The sequence below is a fragment of the Capra hircus genome, chromosome 19, assembly GCF_001704415.2.
Source record: "Capra hircus breed San Clemente chromosome 19, ASM170441v1, whole genome shotgun sequence".
In the NCBI taxonomy this organism is placed as follows: domain Eukaryota; kingdom Metazoa; phylum Chordata; class Mammalia; order Artiodactyla; family Bovidae; genus Capra; species Capra hircus.
Window position 1 is genome coordinate 50,014,959 of NC_030826.1, and position 14,560 is coordinate 50,029,518.

The 14,560-nt window shown below is 62.2% G+C and overlaps 1 protein-coding gene across 3 annotated transcripts; it reads right to left on the reverse strand.

Annotated features, from left to right (window-relative positions):
* On the reverse strand, window positions 41-11,393 carry SLC16A3 (solute carrier family 16 member 3). 3 transcript variants are annotated; one of them, XM_018065407.1, is made up of 6 exons: window positions 11,293-11,385; window positions 4,703-4,838; window positions 3,451-3,698; window positions 2,846-2,989; window positions 1,792-2,556; window positions 41-923 (listed from the first exon to the last, which is right to left on the reverse strand). In XM_018065407.1, the coding sequence occupies exons 3-6, from the start codon at window positions 3,671-3,673 to the stop codon at window positions 670-672; spliced, it is 1,386 nt and encodes a 461-aa protein (XP_017920896.1). In that variant the 5' UTR covers window positions 3,674-3,698; window positions 4,703-4,838; window positions 11,293-11,385; the 3' UTR covers window positions 41-669. The 3 variants fall into 3 exon arrangements, with proteins under 3 accessions (XP_017920896.1, XP_017920897.1, XP_017920898.1); XM_018065408.1 differs by lacking the exon at window positions 11,293-11,385 and adding an exon at window positions 7,725-7,879; XM_018065409.1 differs by lacking the exon at window positions 4,703-4,838 and having other exon boundaries at window positions 11,293-11,393.

Genomic DNA, 14,560 nt, shown 5'->3' on the forward strand with positions numbered 1-14,560 from the left:
TGTGAACACGCTGAGCCGTTTGAGGTCCAACAGGACAGGGTCCAGAACAAGCAGTATTTAGAAGGCTGACGTGGCTGACGAGGACTGAAACCACTTTGTAAAAATAAGCAGGCTGTCTTTTGAGAAAGACATTTGGGGTCAACGGTTAGACCGCTGTCCCTAAGTAAGAGCAGGTTTATCTCAAACCTTTCAGAGGTGAAGGAGGGAGCTTTGTCCACTAAGACGCTCAAAAAAGGGGTGGGCTGGGGCACACGGGAGACCCAGTAGGACAGGGCACTCATGGGCACGTGGGGAGGCCTGTTGTGGTAGTGCTCGCTCCATAGCTGTCCCTGGCCCCGCCCCCTGATTAAAGTTGTGTTGTCTCCAAAGCGTTGGGTCTCTGGGTCCTTGAGCCCAGCAGTGGGCACTGGGCTCCCTGGGGTCAGCAGGTGGGGTCCCTGGTGCAGACGGCTCATAACCTCGCGGCTTGGCTTCACCGCAGATCCGCCTCGGAATGACACGTTCCCACCCCGCCACCTCCCCTGAAAAACACTGATCGGGTGATGATCCACTGCCCGGGCAGCCGGCGCGGAGCCGAAGGCCCCGCCCAAGCTGGTCCTGTTTGTGAAATAAATACGAGCGTTGACGGTCTCTGTCCAGTTCCCTGCACCCCTGCCATCCTCCCCAGGCTCAGACGCTCGTTTCCGGGGTGTGAACTACCTCCCCGTTCTTCTCAGGCTCCGTCTTCAAGAACTGCTCCACCTCCCGGGAGTCCACCCTCACATCCTCTGGGGGCTTGTGGCGCTCCTCCTCCGTGGCCGTCTCGGGCCTCTTCCTAATGCAGAAGAAGTTACCCAGCACCAGCACGAGGGAGGAGGCCAGCACCTCGGCCCCCGCCAGGATAAACACGTACTGGTAGACGTGCGTCGCGTCCAGGAGCTTGCCTGCAGTGCAGGGAGACAGGGTCAGCCCAGGGCTGAAGCTTCCACCCCCAGTCACCAGGATAGCCTGGGACCAGTAAGGCAGCCACCCTCACTGCCCACCGCCCCCCAACCCCGCCCCAGGCAGCAGAGACCCAGAGGCTAAAGCAGAGTGGATCTGACAAGGGTTTAGAGCAGAGCCTTGAGTAGGGGCCTCATCCAAGGCCACCTGAAGGGTCTGACCCTGCTGCCTGTTGCCGCAGTGGCCCTCACAGGAACCACTGGGACCCCAGTTGAGGCACCTCCTCACACTAGAACCCTGGCCCCCCCACCCCCCCACCCCAGGGAGGAAGAGTGAAAGGCCCAAAGTCAAGTGGGAGGTACAGGGCCTACAGGGTTGGCTGGAGAGACCCAAACCCAGGTGCAGAGACTTGGCAGGGCCTTGGCCACGCTACACCCACATCCCCACCCCTATCTTCTCAGCTATCAAAAAATAAAGCAAAAGTCCAGGGTAACAGAAGCCAACCCTGGCCTCAGCTCTGAGTGTCCCCGGGGTGTGGGGACAGCCAGAAAGGAGGACCAGGACTCCACCCTAGAGCCATCGCCACGGCTCAGGCCCGTGGGCTTCTTCCCACAATGAAACCAAGCGGGTCCTGGGATGTGCAAGAGGCTGTGTTCCCCCACTGAGGTCAGCTGCCCATATGCAGAGATACATGGTGACTTGGCTAGACAGGGGTGGGAGCGGTGCTGGAGGCCTTTCCAGCTCAGAGCTCCCCAGGGTGAGTCCCCTCCCCAGGAAGAGCAGGTGTGGAAACTGCCCAAGGGCCTAGCCAGGCCCAGGGAGGGAAGGCCGCTCGCACCCCCACCCCCCGCACCCCCCACCAGCACTCACCTCCGGACGGCGGCCCAATGAGCACAGCTATGGCCTCCAGCAGCAGCACGAGGCCAATGGCGCTGGAGAACTTCTGGGTGCCCACGATGGCCATGAGCACCTCAAACTGCAGGGCCCCCACCATGCCATAGGAGATGCCGAAGAAGATGCAGAAGACCACCAGCCCACCGTAGTTGCTGGCCGTGGATCCCGTGAGGTCGGCGAAGCCATTGAAGAACATGGCGAAGCTGAAGAGGTAGACAGAGTAGGGCCGCACCTTCTTGAGCCCCGTGATGAAGCCGGCGGTGGGCCTAGCGAAGATGTCGACGAAGCCCAGGATGGTGAGCAGGAAGGCCGCCTGGGTGTCGGGCACCCCCAGGTCCTTGGCGTAGCTCACCACGAACACAGGTGGTACAAAGAGCCCCAGCACCATGATGGAGGCGGCCAGGGCATAGATGACGAAGCCACGGTCCCTGAAGACGCTCAGGTCCAACAGCCGCCGGGGCGGCCGCTGGGGTGCAGGCCCCGAACCCGAACTCTGCCGGGGTGCCTCCAGGGGCCGCATGAGCGCGGCACACACGCAGCAGTTGAGCAGCAGGCCACCCAGGATGAGGAAGCCGCCCCGCCAGCCGTAGTGGTCCTGCAGCACCTGCCCCAGCGGGGACAGGGCGCACAGGAACACCGGGCTGCCTGCTGCCGCCAGCCCGTTGGCCATGGGGCGCCGCTTGTTGAAGTAGCGGTTGAGCATGATGAGTGAGGGCTGGAAGTTGAGCGCCAAACCCAAGCCTGGAGGGGAGCAGGCAGGTGAGTCAGGTGTCCCGGCCCAGGTTCTCCCAGGCACGGGCACCCGCCTGAATGATTCACGTGTGGACCTGAGGCATCCAAGTGAGGGGACTCAGTATGTGTTCAGAGCCCCCAACACCAGCCCACGTGTCTGGGAGAGATGGGGAACAAGGGATAGATGGGCGCCTGGCAGGGACACCCCACAGCTGGCCTCCCCCAGGAGGTCCTATCTCTTCTGTCAACAGGAACCACTGCCACCCGGCCACTCCGCTCCTGGCGGGGCCTCACTCACCAGTAAGGACCCCTGTGGTGAGGTAGAGCTGGATGATGCTGCCACAGAAGGACGCAGACACCATGCCCAGGGACGCCAAGAGGCCGCCTGCGAGCATGACTGGCCGGCAGCCAAAGCGATTCACACACACGCTGCAGAGTGGGCCTGGAGGGTGAGGGACAGCAGCTAAGTCGCGGGACCAAGGCTGTCCATGCCCAGGGAGACCTGCCCCTTCCCGAGGCCCCTACAGCCCGGCGCAGGAGACACAGGGGCACCGCAGTCGCGTGTCAGTTCCTAAGTAAAGCATGGCTCACAAGGGATGGTCCCCACTGGGGGCATCTCTCCTGACTGGTCTGGGCAGGCAGCGAGGATGGCTCTGGGATCCAGCACGGCTGTGCGGATACGGCCCTCTGGACAGGGTCTCAGACAGCTTTGGCTGTGCCAACCTGCCCTCTGGAGACCATGGCCCCCTCGAAGGCTTCCCACCGGCTGCCTCTAGGGACCAGGGCTGCAGACACTTGGGTGTACCACCCAGCCCCCAGCCCCCAGCCCCCAGGGCTTTTTGCCCAGAAGTGAACTTGGTGAACTCTGAGAGGTGGTCACCTGGCATGACAGCCCCTGCTCACCTGTCCCGTAGAGCATGGCCAGCAGGATGGAGGAGATCCAGGCCGTGTCACTGTAGCCTATCCCAAACTCTCGCATGAGTTCCTTGAAGAAGACACTGACCGCCTTGGGGAAGGCGTAGGAGAAGCCCGTGATAACGAAACAGCCCCAGAGGATGGCCCACCCCCAGCCCCCATCCGGGGCCTTGATGCCGGTCGGGCCATCGTCGATCACTGCCCCTCCCATGACCAGGAGGGCTGATTCCGTGTCCCTGAGAAAGAGGAAGCCAGGCTGACTCAGTTGTCAGTCACCCAGCTGCAGCCCAGCAGCGTGGGGACACAGGTGTAGCTGAGGGCGGGCACCCGACAGGCCGCCCCTCCCTTCAGGCCCTAGCCCCCAGTAGGAGCTCAGCTCTGGGCCGGGCCAGCCACCTGATGTTACCTGAGAACCCTGCCTCTGCCCCTCACCTGCACTGGGTGCAGGGCAGCAGGGTGTGGGGTGACCAGAGCTGCGGCTCCTCCTCCCTCCCCTGCGCAGGCCTGGCCTGCTCCCACACAACTAGCTCTAAAGGGCAGTGGCTTTTTTGGGCTCAGCCAGGTCTCAGGTTACCTCTTGAGGAGGGCAGACCCCAGTGGGGAAATCAGCCGTGCTCTGGTCTCCTGCCTGACCTTGTGTCGGGAAGCCGCGTGGTGCTAGCCACCAGCACCTCGGGCAGTGAAGCCAGGACTGGTGGGGCCTGGGGCTCGGTCTGTGGTGCTGTCCCTCAAGACCTCAGTCTAGATGTGGCCAGCCTTGCTCTCCCACTCCCAGGAGGACAGGGCTTCCCCGTCCTTCCCACTCTGATCACACTGCACCAGAAGTGAGAGTCTGAGGAGGCACACAGTGCTGTGCAGGGACTGAGTGGGGGAGCAGACGGGGAGGCTGGGGGTCACTGTGCTGGCCCCGACTTGTCCCATCCTGTTATCACCCACCTACCTCTGTCCGGCCGCTGGAGTTTAACTCTTCTGGTGAGGGAACGGTGGGAAGAACAGCTTCCATCCAGCCCACCAGAGCAAACCATTGCAGCCCCCAGGCTGCCCAGTGGAAGCTGGCCACACCCACTGTCAGCCCCAAACCCGCGGAAGCCTGGGGTCAACTTCCCTCTTTTAAACCCCAGGAACTTAGCTCATTTGAGGCCCAGGAACTTGATTTCCACCTGGAGATCCTCCTCTCCCCGCCCATTTTCATCCCCGATCCTCGCTCCAGAAATCCCCAAACCCCAGAAATCAGCCTCACCTTACAGAAGCTGTTCCAAGGACAGAGTAGGCCTCTTTGCTGCTGGCGTGGGCAAGGGAGGGCTTGGTGGATCCAGCCACTTGCTGCCCACTGAAGCTCCGTGTCTCCCCACCCGCGGTGAGCTATAAGCAGCTCCCTGGTGGAGGAAGCCCTGATAGGTAGTATCTGCCGATTCCGTGGTGTAAACACTCCTACCTGCGTGATGCCCAGGGACCTCCTGACCAGGGCAGCTGCACAGCAGCGCCGCTGCCCTCCTATCAGCCCGCCCGCCTGGATTTCGTAATCTGTCCTGGCTCCACCCCTTGCCCCTTTTCCTCGGATCCTTGTTGACCTGGCACAGCCTTCCAGGTGGCCAGTCCTGCATCAGAGGCTCCACAGAACCTGGGACAGGACTCTGGAGTGAGGACAAGGGCCTCTGTGCCCGGCCTGTCTGAGCACAGCTTCAATGTGCAGAGCAAAGGAATGTGGGGAATAAGACCCACCCACACCCACCTCCAGCCTGCCCCCCAGCACCCTGGCCACAGGGGCTGTGCCCTCCGGGGCCCCTGATTCAGTAGTCTGGAGGGATCCAGACTCTGATTCAGTATGGGGAAGGGGTATCCAGGTTGTGATACCGCAGTGGAGTGGGGGGGATCCTGGGCTTTGATTCAGAGGGTGTCTGGGCGGGGGCGGGGTTAGGGGCTTTGTAGATGATTGCAAGCAGGAGCTGTTGTCTGAGCACCACCCTTTGATGGCTGGACCCTAGGAGCCAGCTGGCTATGAGGGTGATGACAAGGCAGATACAGCCCACTGGAGCAGAACAGCAGCCCTGCCATCACCCCCAGACTGGGCCAGAGGTCCACCTTCAGAGCCTGCGCTGCTTCTCAGCTGGGCCAGGGCCACAGGCGCCACTGGGAAACCCAAGAGAAGCCCTCACCTCTCCCTGCACTCAGACCCCGGTGTTCGGAAGACACCCGGACTTCAGTGAGCAGGATGGAGGGTGTGTCTGAGGCCAAGAGGCATGCAGCCATCTCGGGACACAGCCAAAAGGTACACGGGGGCACCCCAGTCAAGGGAGCCCTCATCCTCCCGCAAATGCAGGCACAGCCCCGTGACCCGGTGCAGCCCGCTGGGTGGCCACTTCTGCATCTGAGGCCACACAGAACCCGGGACAGCACTGGAGGAAAGACAAGGGCCTCTGCGCCCGGACAGTCTGAGCACAGCTCCAGAGTGGCCCACCCCAGGTTCTGCAGAGCCCTGCCTTGGATCACATGGCCACATGCCTGAGCCTGGCATGGGACAAGTGGACAAATGTCATCCCAAACTCACTGGGTGCCATGGGGGCACTGAACCTCTGCCCTTCCCCTTGTGAGCATTAAGTTTAAAGGGTCTCTAAGGTACGTGCAGCTGAGTGATATTAAAACAAACAAAAAACAACGAAGTATATTCTTAGGAATGTGAATGCTCCGCGATGCAACGACACTAAGGCAGAAAACATAGGAATCCCTGACCGAGGACTCCAGACAGTGGTCGTGATTGTGGTCACGGGGACGCTGAGGGATTGGTTGTCCTCAGCATCCTGGCTTGTTTGAGGTTATGAGCTTTGTAAAGTAAATCAAACGGATCATGTGGAGGCCAAAGAGGAGAGTGTGTCTGGGGTGAGCAATTAGGAATAGCCAGACACTTATAAACCCATGGTTATAAGACAGGGCCTCCCTCTAAGATCTCCCTGGTTCCATCAGCCAGACCTGGGGCACCAGGGGAATCATGGGCACCACAACCTTTGAAGCCCTATTCTCTGCCCGCCAGGGCTGGGTCCTCCCTGGAGGCCTCCAGGATCTTGAGGAGAAAGAGCACTGGGGAGGGTGAGGAGACAGAGGGACAGGTGCCAAGGCCCAGAGGCAGGAGGGTACAGCGTGTTCCAGGACCTGTAGGGGCCAAGGCTCACACAAGGAGGGGGCCATCTCGCACGCCTGGATCAAGGTCCTGTATGGTCATCTCTCCCACCATCCCCTGAACACCCCAGAGACGCTGCTTTCTCCCGGCTAAGCCCCCAGCCCAGGTTGCAGCCACACTGAGATGACCCCCACCCTGTTCCCCACACCAGATGGTTCTCGAAGGGAGATTTCTAGTGAACTTCAATTTGCAGTGGGGGAGGGTGTGCAAGCAGGGGAAGATGATGGAGAGCAGGGGTCTCAAGGTTGGGGGCAAAGGGGTTTCACCCAGAAGTGCTCTGTGTATTTATGGCGAGGGGTGGGGGCAGCTAAGATTTCCAAGAGCAAAATGGCCTCCTCAGGCCAGCCTATCCTGTGGAGGAGGCAGGCTGGGGCACAGGCTGGCTGACACTCCAAGGGAAACCTAGGGTGGGAGGAGCGGCCCCCTCGGGGACTGGTCGGGGACCCTCAGCACAGCACAGAGGGAGGTGGCGCCAGCACATCTGTTGGCGCGTGCCGGCCGGCTGTCCTTTCAGTGACATTTACTCTCACAGGGAAGCACGCAAACCACGTTCCCAGCCCAGAAATAACCCACCCTCCAGGCCTCGGAAAGCTGATCTCCCAGGTGGGTATGTGTGCCCACTTCTGGGTCAGGTTGAGGCTCCAGGGGCTGCTCCCAGGTCCTGGCCCAAAGAGGCACGTGTACAGAGATCCCTCTGAATGACCCATCCCTCGTGCCCTCCTACATCAGGGGCCCCTGCCAGCTGCTGCCTCAGGGACCCACTGGCTCTCTGGGTGAGGGTCCTAGCTGGCATGAGGCTCCAAACTTCTGCATCACCCCTCTTCCCATGGCCCCCTTCTCTGACTACATTCACCAGTTTTGAATGTCCTTGGTGGCGAGGGTGCCCAGCCTCACCCCCACCCCTACCTCTCCACCCAAAGAGCTAGTGCAAACCTCATACCAGCGTGTTCCCAACCTGACCCCACGCTCCCACCTCAGAGTCAGCCCTGACCATGTCCTGGTGGCCTCCCGGGCCCCTTCTGCCACTCCATTCCAGCCACAGGCTTGCTGCCCCTTAGGCCTCTATACTGGCAATTCCCTCACCCACCTCAGGTCCTGGGTCTGTGGCCTGTCAGCCTCCAGGGCAGGCCATGAACCAGGAAAGGGGCATTCAGTGTAGGGGGCCTCCAGCCCCAGAGCCTGTGGCCTGTCCCACGTGCTTCGTCGGTGCACTTTCCAGCCTGGCCAGTTACGTGACTGGACCTCTAGTCCTTGGAGACCAGCTCCAGGTGGGCGGGGCAAGAAAGGGGCAATTACATTCCTTCCTGACTCTTCCTGCACCAGGAGGCTTGGAAGACATGCCTGAGCAACAGGGAAACAGCCCAGTGAGGCTAGCTCCTGGCTCCTCAGGCTTCAAGGCCCCTGAAGCCCATGGGGGTGGCTGTACCCTCAGGAGGAGGGAGGGGCTCCCCTTCTTCTTTTGCCTGCCGTCCCTGTTGTGCACAGGTAACCAGAGCATTCAGGACACTCTGATCAGAGTGCCTGTCTCCTTTCCAAGAGTGGGGACAGGATGCATCTCAGTGCTTCCCTCATTGGTGTTTGGAGCTGTGACTGGAGGGAGGTGCCTGAGGCTTTTTCTGGGGAGGTGGGAGCTGGGCAGTGGGTGAAAGTCTGATCCAGGCCTTCTGAGCCTGGCCTGGGCCCTCCACCCCACCTTCTCTGACCACGCACATGCCCAGCGCTCCCACAAGCTCTCCTGTGGGCTCATGTCTTGTAGGGGCCAGTGGGGTGGAAACAAAGGTCTCATTCACCAGACTGGACACTGCTGCCCAGGCCAGCCCCTAGCTCTGAGTCATTCTCCACCTCCATCACCCAGTTATGACAAGAAGGCCATTCGAAAGTGGCCCTGGGGATGTTTTTTTGTTTACCTTGTTGGGGGGCCTCCTCCTCTAGGAAGCTCAGAGGGCAATGGGGAAGGGCCTGAAGGTAGCTGAGCAGGCCCAAGCTAACCCCCCTCAGGCCTGGACCCAACCCTGCCCAGCCTGGCCCTGCCTAGGCTGCCCATCCACGTGGCCACCTTGTCCCACTCAACTTCCTGCAGCGCACCCCCGCCCCAGCCCTAAACTGTCACCTAAGACCAAGGCCCAGAAGGTGATCTCTGTGTCAGCAAGACCCACCAGCCAGGAAGGGACCCTTCCACCAAAACTGTGTTCCTAGCTCCCACCACCACCACCTGGGGGCTTTGGAGCAAGTAGGTGAGGGGTTTGGCTGAGATCAGAACGGTTGGGGAGGGGGAAGTGGAACCCTGGCCGTCCCCCACCCCCACCCCAGGGAGCAGGATGGATGATCCTTCCTATTTCAGCTTCCGGCTGGGCAGGTGGGAGTCCGGCCGACCCTGGGGGGCGCTGGGGGCAGGTGGGGGTGGGAAGAGAGGATGCTCCGGCCGGCCCCGCCCCAGCCCCGCTGCCAGGCAGCGCGCGGGACGTGGGGGACGTGACCGCGCCAAGGGAGGAGCCGCTGCCGTATTGCCTGGAGTAGACGCCCTCCCTGTCCGCTACCGTATTGGCCAGAGCGCAGGGCCAACACGTAAGGCCACCCAGGGTCAAGGAACCCCTGAGCCACACTGGGCATCCCAGCGCGCCAAAGGGGACCCCGTGGTTCCCCCCGGGCGGGGCACTCTTCATTGTTCCCGCGTTGGAGCTGGGCCAAGTGGGCGCGGCCCGGCGCTCGAAACATTGACTGAGAACCCTGGGTCTCCGTGACCGGCTTCCTCGCACGGCCCATCGCACAGATGGAGACTGAAGCCGGGAGGTCTGCGCTCGCCGAGACGACGCCGGCAGGAGCCCCAGGCCCTGTCCGCTCCCGCCCCGCCCCGCCCCGCCCCTGCGTCCGGGCCCAGTGCCCGAAGCGCCGGAGGCCTGATCCCGCCTGATCCCGCCTGATCCGGAGGCGCGTCCAATGGACTGATGGCTCTGCCTGGCTGTCTTCTCCACTGGCTTCCTCGCAGAAGGGCCGTGGGGGGCCCTGGGGTCGCTCTACTGGGCTCCTAACCTCGAAGGGGCGGCACCAGCCCCTCCACACCTGCTAGGTCCCTGCGAGTCCTGCCCTGGAGCAAGCCAGCCTTGTCCTGCAGACACCACCAGCCAGAGAGTGGGGCCCCACAGACCCTGCTCCACACCCTCTCCCTGGTCAGTTTCCTGAGGAGCATGAACGCCTGCCTCTCCTCGCTGCCCTTCAAGCAGAGGTGTCCAGCTGTAGTGAGTGAGAGCTGAGTTACCTTCTGGGTATCAGGCCCTGCCCAAGGTCACATGGGGTCATTACAGAGCCTGCCTTGGGATCTCCTTGGGCCTCCCAATGTCCAACCTAGGCACTGACTATACCACAGACTGGGCAGGAAAGTGCCAGACCTGTCTGGGCACTGCCACCGCCATCCTCAGAACCCCTTGAGGGCAGACCTCACACCATGGGAGCAATTCCTTAAGCTGAGCCCAAGCCTCTGTCCATCAGTCAAGGGGCTGAGTCCATCCTCCGGGACACACTCCTCCATAAGCCTGTCCCTCCCACCACCCATCTGACAGCCGAAGACTTCCTGAGCCTTCAGAATGAGGTGCTGGACCCCAGAACCCTCCAACCCCCACCACACTCACTCCTCCTCTTGACTTTGGATAAACCTCTCTGACCTAGGTTGCATAAAGGCCATAGGTCCAGCTGCCATCCTCTGTCCCATGGACCACTCAGCCTGGCCATGGTCATAACCCAGAGTGATCCTGTCGTCCCAAGCACCTCTGGACGTACAGCCTAGTGCCTCTGGGACAGAGAAGCACTTTGGCCCTAGGGGCTGTGCCTGCCCCTCACCCAGAATCCAGGCAGCACTCCCTGCCACACCCGGAGGCCGTTACCCCCACTGCTTCCCTCCCATTCACAGGCCTGCCGGCTACTGGCTTGGGCCAGCATCCAGGTGGATGAGTTGTCAACCCACTTTGCAGATAAATAAACCAAGGTCCCGAGGCCCCACCTGGTTTTCCCAGAGCTCGGGACCTGGGAGGGGAGTGAAGTGAGCTCGGGGAGTCCAGTCTGATCCCGGAGCAGGTTCCCTATTTATCTACCCAGGTCTCGATCAGAACCCATTGCCTGAGGGCAGGTGTGGGTTGGTGAGTGTTTAGGGCGGCGGTGAGAACAGGAAGGAGGTGAGCCCTCGGGTACTACCACCCCACCCCACCCCTCGGCCCGGAGAATACGTGCTCCCCTTTTCCCCCCCGGGAAGGGGGCCCGGGCCAGGCGTTAGCTCCACCAAATATAGCCGGCGCGCCCAGGCCATACGCAGCGAACTGAGCTATTTATACCCGGAACCCTCTCGTCCGCCCCACAGAGCCGCCTCCTGGCGGTGCCCAGCCCCCGAGGGTCGCTCGACGGAGGAGCGTCCGGAGGAGCCCGGGAAGCCGAGGTCGTGCAGCCCAGGTCCGAGGGCTCAAAGGGGTGCGGCTGGCTCCCTGGGCTCCTCAGTGAGGCCCCCCGGAGGTGGGGAGCTCGTATGTGCCCGGCGTGTCCCCAGACCAGAAGGGTGAAAGGCAAAAAGCGCGGACCCCCAGATCGCCCCCAGTCCGGAAGCAGACTCAGCACCGGGGCGGCTGGGAGAGTCCCGGTCCCGGAGCCGCGGAGCATCGGGCCATGCCTACCTGCTGCCGCTCGGTAGCCGCGCGCCTCTGCCCGCCTCGCTGCCAGGCGCCGCGCCGGGGGCGACTCAGTGCTCCGGCCGCTCGCGCGGCACTTCCCCAGTGCACGTCACCGCTGCCTGGCGCCGCCCCGCCGGGACCCCGCGGGAGGGGCGACCCAGTACTCCCCGACGGCGCAGACAGCGGCGCGGACTGAGCCTTCTCGCCGAATCAGTTCCGCTGCCCCGCGCCCTCAGACCGGCCCCCCAGCCACGCCAACCCCTGGCGCTGAGCTGAGAGCCCTGGCCCGCAGCCCCCTCCCGCCCCTTCGTCTCCCACTCTGTGCGGTCTCGCCTCTCTCTGCCCGGGCTGGTACCGAGTGCACTGGGCCCCGCGTTCTCCGAGGCACCGACCCCTGTCGCCCCCCGCGCCCTGACAAGTGAGCGTGCGCACCCAGCCACACCCCACACCACCAAGAGGACGCGGAACCCGTGGGACTCTCACCTCTCAACTCAGCTCTGAGACTTTGCAGGCCACCCTAGCCAAGCCCCCTGGGATCTGCGCCCCCACCGAAACCTCTGCTTTCTCCAAGGCGGGCGGCGCCCCTTTTCCTGGGCTGGGGAGGAGGGAGAAGGTGAATATCGCCCGTCCCCCCGCCCCGCCTGAGTGATCTTGGTCGAAGAAGTCATCCTCTCTGACTTCCGTTTCCCCTGTGGAGTCAAATACAACCGCTGCTCCTCCTCTCGAGCTCCCAGAACCTGGCTGTGCTGGGGGACGGTGGGGCCCCAAGGCGTGTTCCCCATCCCATACTCCGCAGACCCTCACTTAAGGGGAGGTTTAATCGCAGCCGGTCCTAGGCAAGGTGCTTCAAGCTGCTTTTTCTCATCTGCAGCATGGAAAGAACTAAGGTTTAAAGAGGAACCAGAGTGGCCTGGGCCCAGGACACCGCTTGGTGACTGGTCTCAAGTCACAGGACACTTTCCACGAGACACCCAAGTGTTCAGGGACTTCAGAAGGCCAAGCAATGGTGTCTCTGGGGTTTATCTCAAAGATTCCTGTTCATCCCAGACAGGGTGACAGAGTGAGCATCCCTGGGTGCATCCTCTGGAGGATTACCCCCTCCAGAGGCCAGTGGGGTGGCTAACCCCCCTTGGCACAGTAAAGAAGGGTGGGCAGAGGGTGGTGTGGGCCTTCTAGCCCAGAGTTCACCATCCAACCACTCCTTCGGAGACACCAAGTCCACTGAGGACTTCTGATCTTTTTTTTTTTCCCCGAATGCTGGGAGACCACCCCAGCACCATCCCCTGTCCAAAGAGCCCTAGCAATCACAGAGGCTGGGCCAGGTGTTGCTGCCACCCTGGCCTGGGGCCCAACCACCCTCACCCCCACATGCTAGAGAGGTTGCCACATGGGCACGCATATAGAAGACAGCAGGGAGCGCAGCCCAAGCCCTCCAGCAGCAGCTCTGCGTGGCCCTCCCAGCAGAAGCCCCACTGAGTTGGCCTGGACCCTGGGTGTCTGTAGGGGCCCTTGGGAAGGAAGAGGGTCCCCATAGGGTCTCAGGTGATACCCCCACTTGCCTGCACCAACCAACAACGATCACAGGCTTCCTCACAGCTGGAGGTAGAAGGTACACCAACCTGGGAGGGCATCTGTAGGGGTGCAGGGCAGAGCTACAGAAGAGAATCCCACCCCTGTACTGAGACTTCAACCTTTGGGGTGGGGCATCTCCCTGCTCTGCCTCAGATCATTTAGACCCACACCCTGCCCTGCGTGGGCCCCTCCTGCCATCACCTGGATGCCCTACCCCATCTTCATAAGACTTGGGAGCTGGTGCCCCACCACCACCACCACAGGGACCAGAGCCCCAGGCCTACAGCCCCCAACCCCCATCTCCTGCCCCCAAATGGAAGAGCTCAGAGTGGCCAACGAAGGGAGACAGATGTGGTGTGGCTGGGGTCCTCCTGACTGCTCTCAGCGCCCCTTAGACTAGGGCTGGGTCTTCTCTGAAATCTGAGACCGGGGAGATCCCCCACCCAGTGCTCTGAGAGAGTTCCTGGGGTCCACCCTTGCTCCTGCAGAAGGAGAGAGACCCCAAGGGTCCATCTGGGAGGGCTGGGGATGGTTATCCAGGGACACTGTGTCCCTGCAGGAGCCCCAAGGAGGGAGAGAACAGTTTCTCAGACCCAGGGCCCCTCAGACATGGAAGACCAGAGGGGAGAGAGGGGGCAGGCTGATCAGGCACCTGCTTACCAGCCCCCGCCCCCTACCCCCTAGCAGTAGAGGGATTGTCTCGCCCAGACGTTGGAAGTCCCCCTAGCCTTGACTGGGAATGTGAAGGAAGACCAAAGCCGGGTAGCAGTGATGGCTGCTGTGTGTGGCTCTGCGTGGGAAACCAACCTGCTGCCAGTCAGTGGAAGGGCAGAGCAGACTCCTCCCAGGCCCTCCCCTGGACCAGGGCCCTGGAACGGAGGGCCAGGAACCTCCGCCACCTGAGACCCTCGGCCTTCCAAGCCCCGACCTCCCCCTGCGTGCTTCAGTCTTCTTTCCGGGACCAGGAGCCTTAAGCACAGGAGAGAAGGAGTGGGTGCCATTCTGCAGTGCAGTGGAGGAGCAGAAAAGGCCAGTGGCAACCCGCCCCAGGCCTCCTCCAGTGCCTGGCCCCCCACAGTCACCCTGGGCTAGCCCCCACACCAGGCTGCCCCTTTCTGAGAAAGGAGTGGGTGGAAAGGGAAGTGGGTAGGTGACCTGGGGGGGTCCAGCAGCTCCCGGTGAGGTGGGGGACACTCTCCCTCATGACCCAACCTACACCCTCCCCTGCGGCCCACCACGCCCCTGCCAGTGCCCCCACCTGCCCCGTCTCCTGGATTCTAATTCTTCTAGTTGTTCCAAATCACAGCTGCGGGTCCCATCAGGCCCTGGAACATGCACCGAGGAGCATCCAGGGCTGCCTGCACCCCCTCCCCAGCTGCTACAGCTCCTGGGGGGTGGGCTGTGCTCCACCGTCCCCAAGGGGAGAAGAACTCTACCAGGCCCATCCTCATCCCGGTGTCTGAGTGGGTGGAAACCAGGCTCCACTGTGCCACTATCTCCGAAAATTATCTTTGAAACCTGGAGAGACTTCTGAGGGTCTTAGCAGCAGCACCCCCAAGGAGGGTGTGGGACAGGCCCCCTGCTCCTACACAGAGCCTGACTGTAGGCGAGGGGAAGCCTTCCTGGGCCTGATGGGGCCATACAGATGGCCCATCCTTGAGCCCTGGGTGCTCCCCACCCGACTCCAGGCCCCACCCAG

What these genes read in the sequence shown, in the direction of transcription:
- SLC16A3 (XM_018065409.1), bottom strand. Translation starts at nt 3,673, where the DNA reads ATGGGAGGGGCAGTGATCGACGATGGCCCGACCGGCATCAAGGCCCCG. An exon ending in GGCCATGCTCTACGGGACAG is followed by an intron (nt 2,990 to 3,450) that starts GTGAGCAGGGGC and finishes CTCACCCTCCAG; the next exon opens with GCCCACTCTGCAGCGTGTGT. An exon ending in CACCACAGGGGTCCTTACTG is followed by an intron (nt 2,557 to 2,845) that starts GTGAGTGAGGCC and finishes GCTCCCCTCCAG; the next exon opens with GCTTGGGTTTGGCGCTCAAC.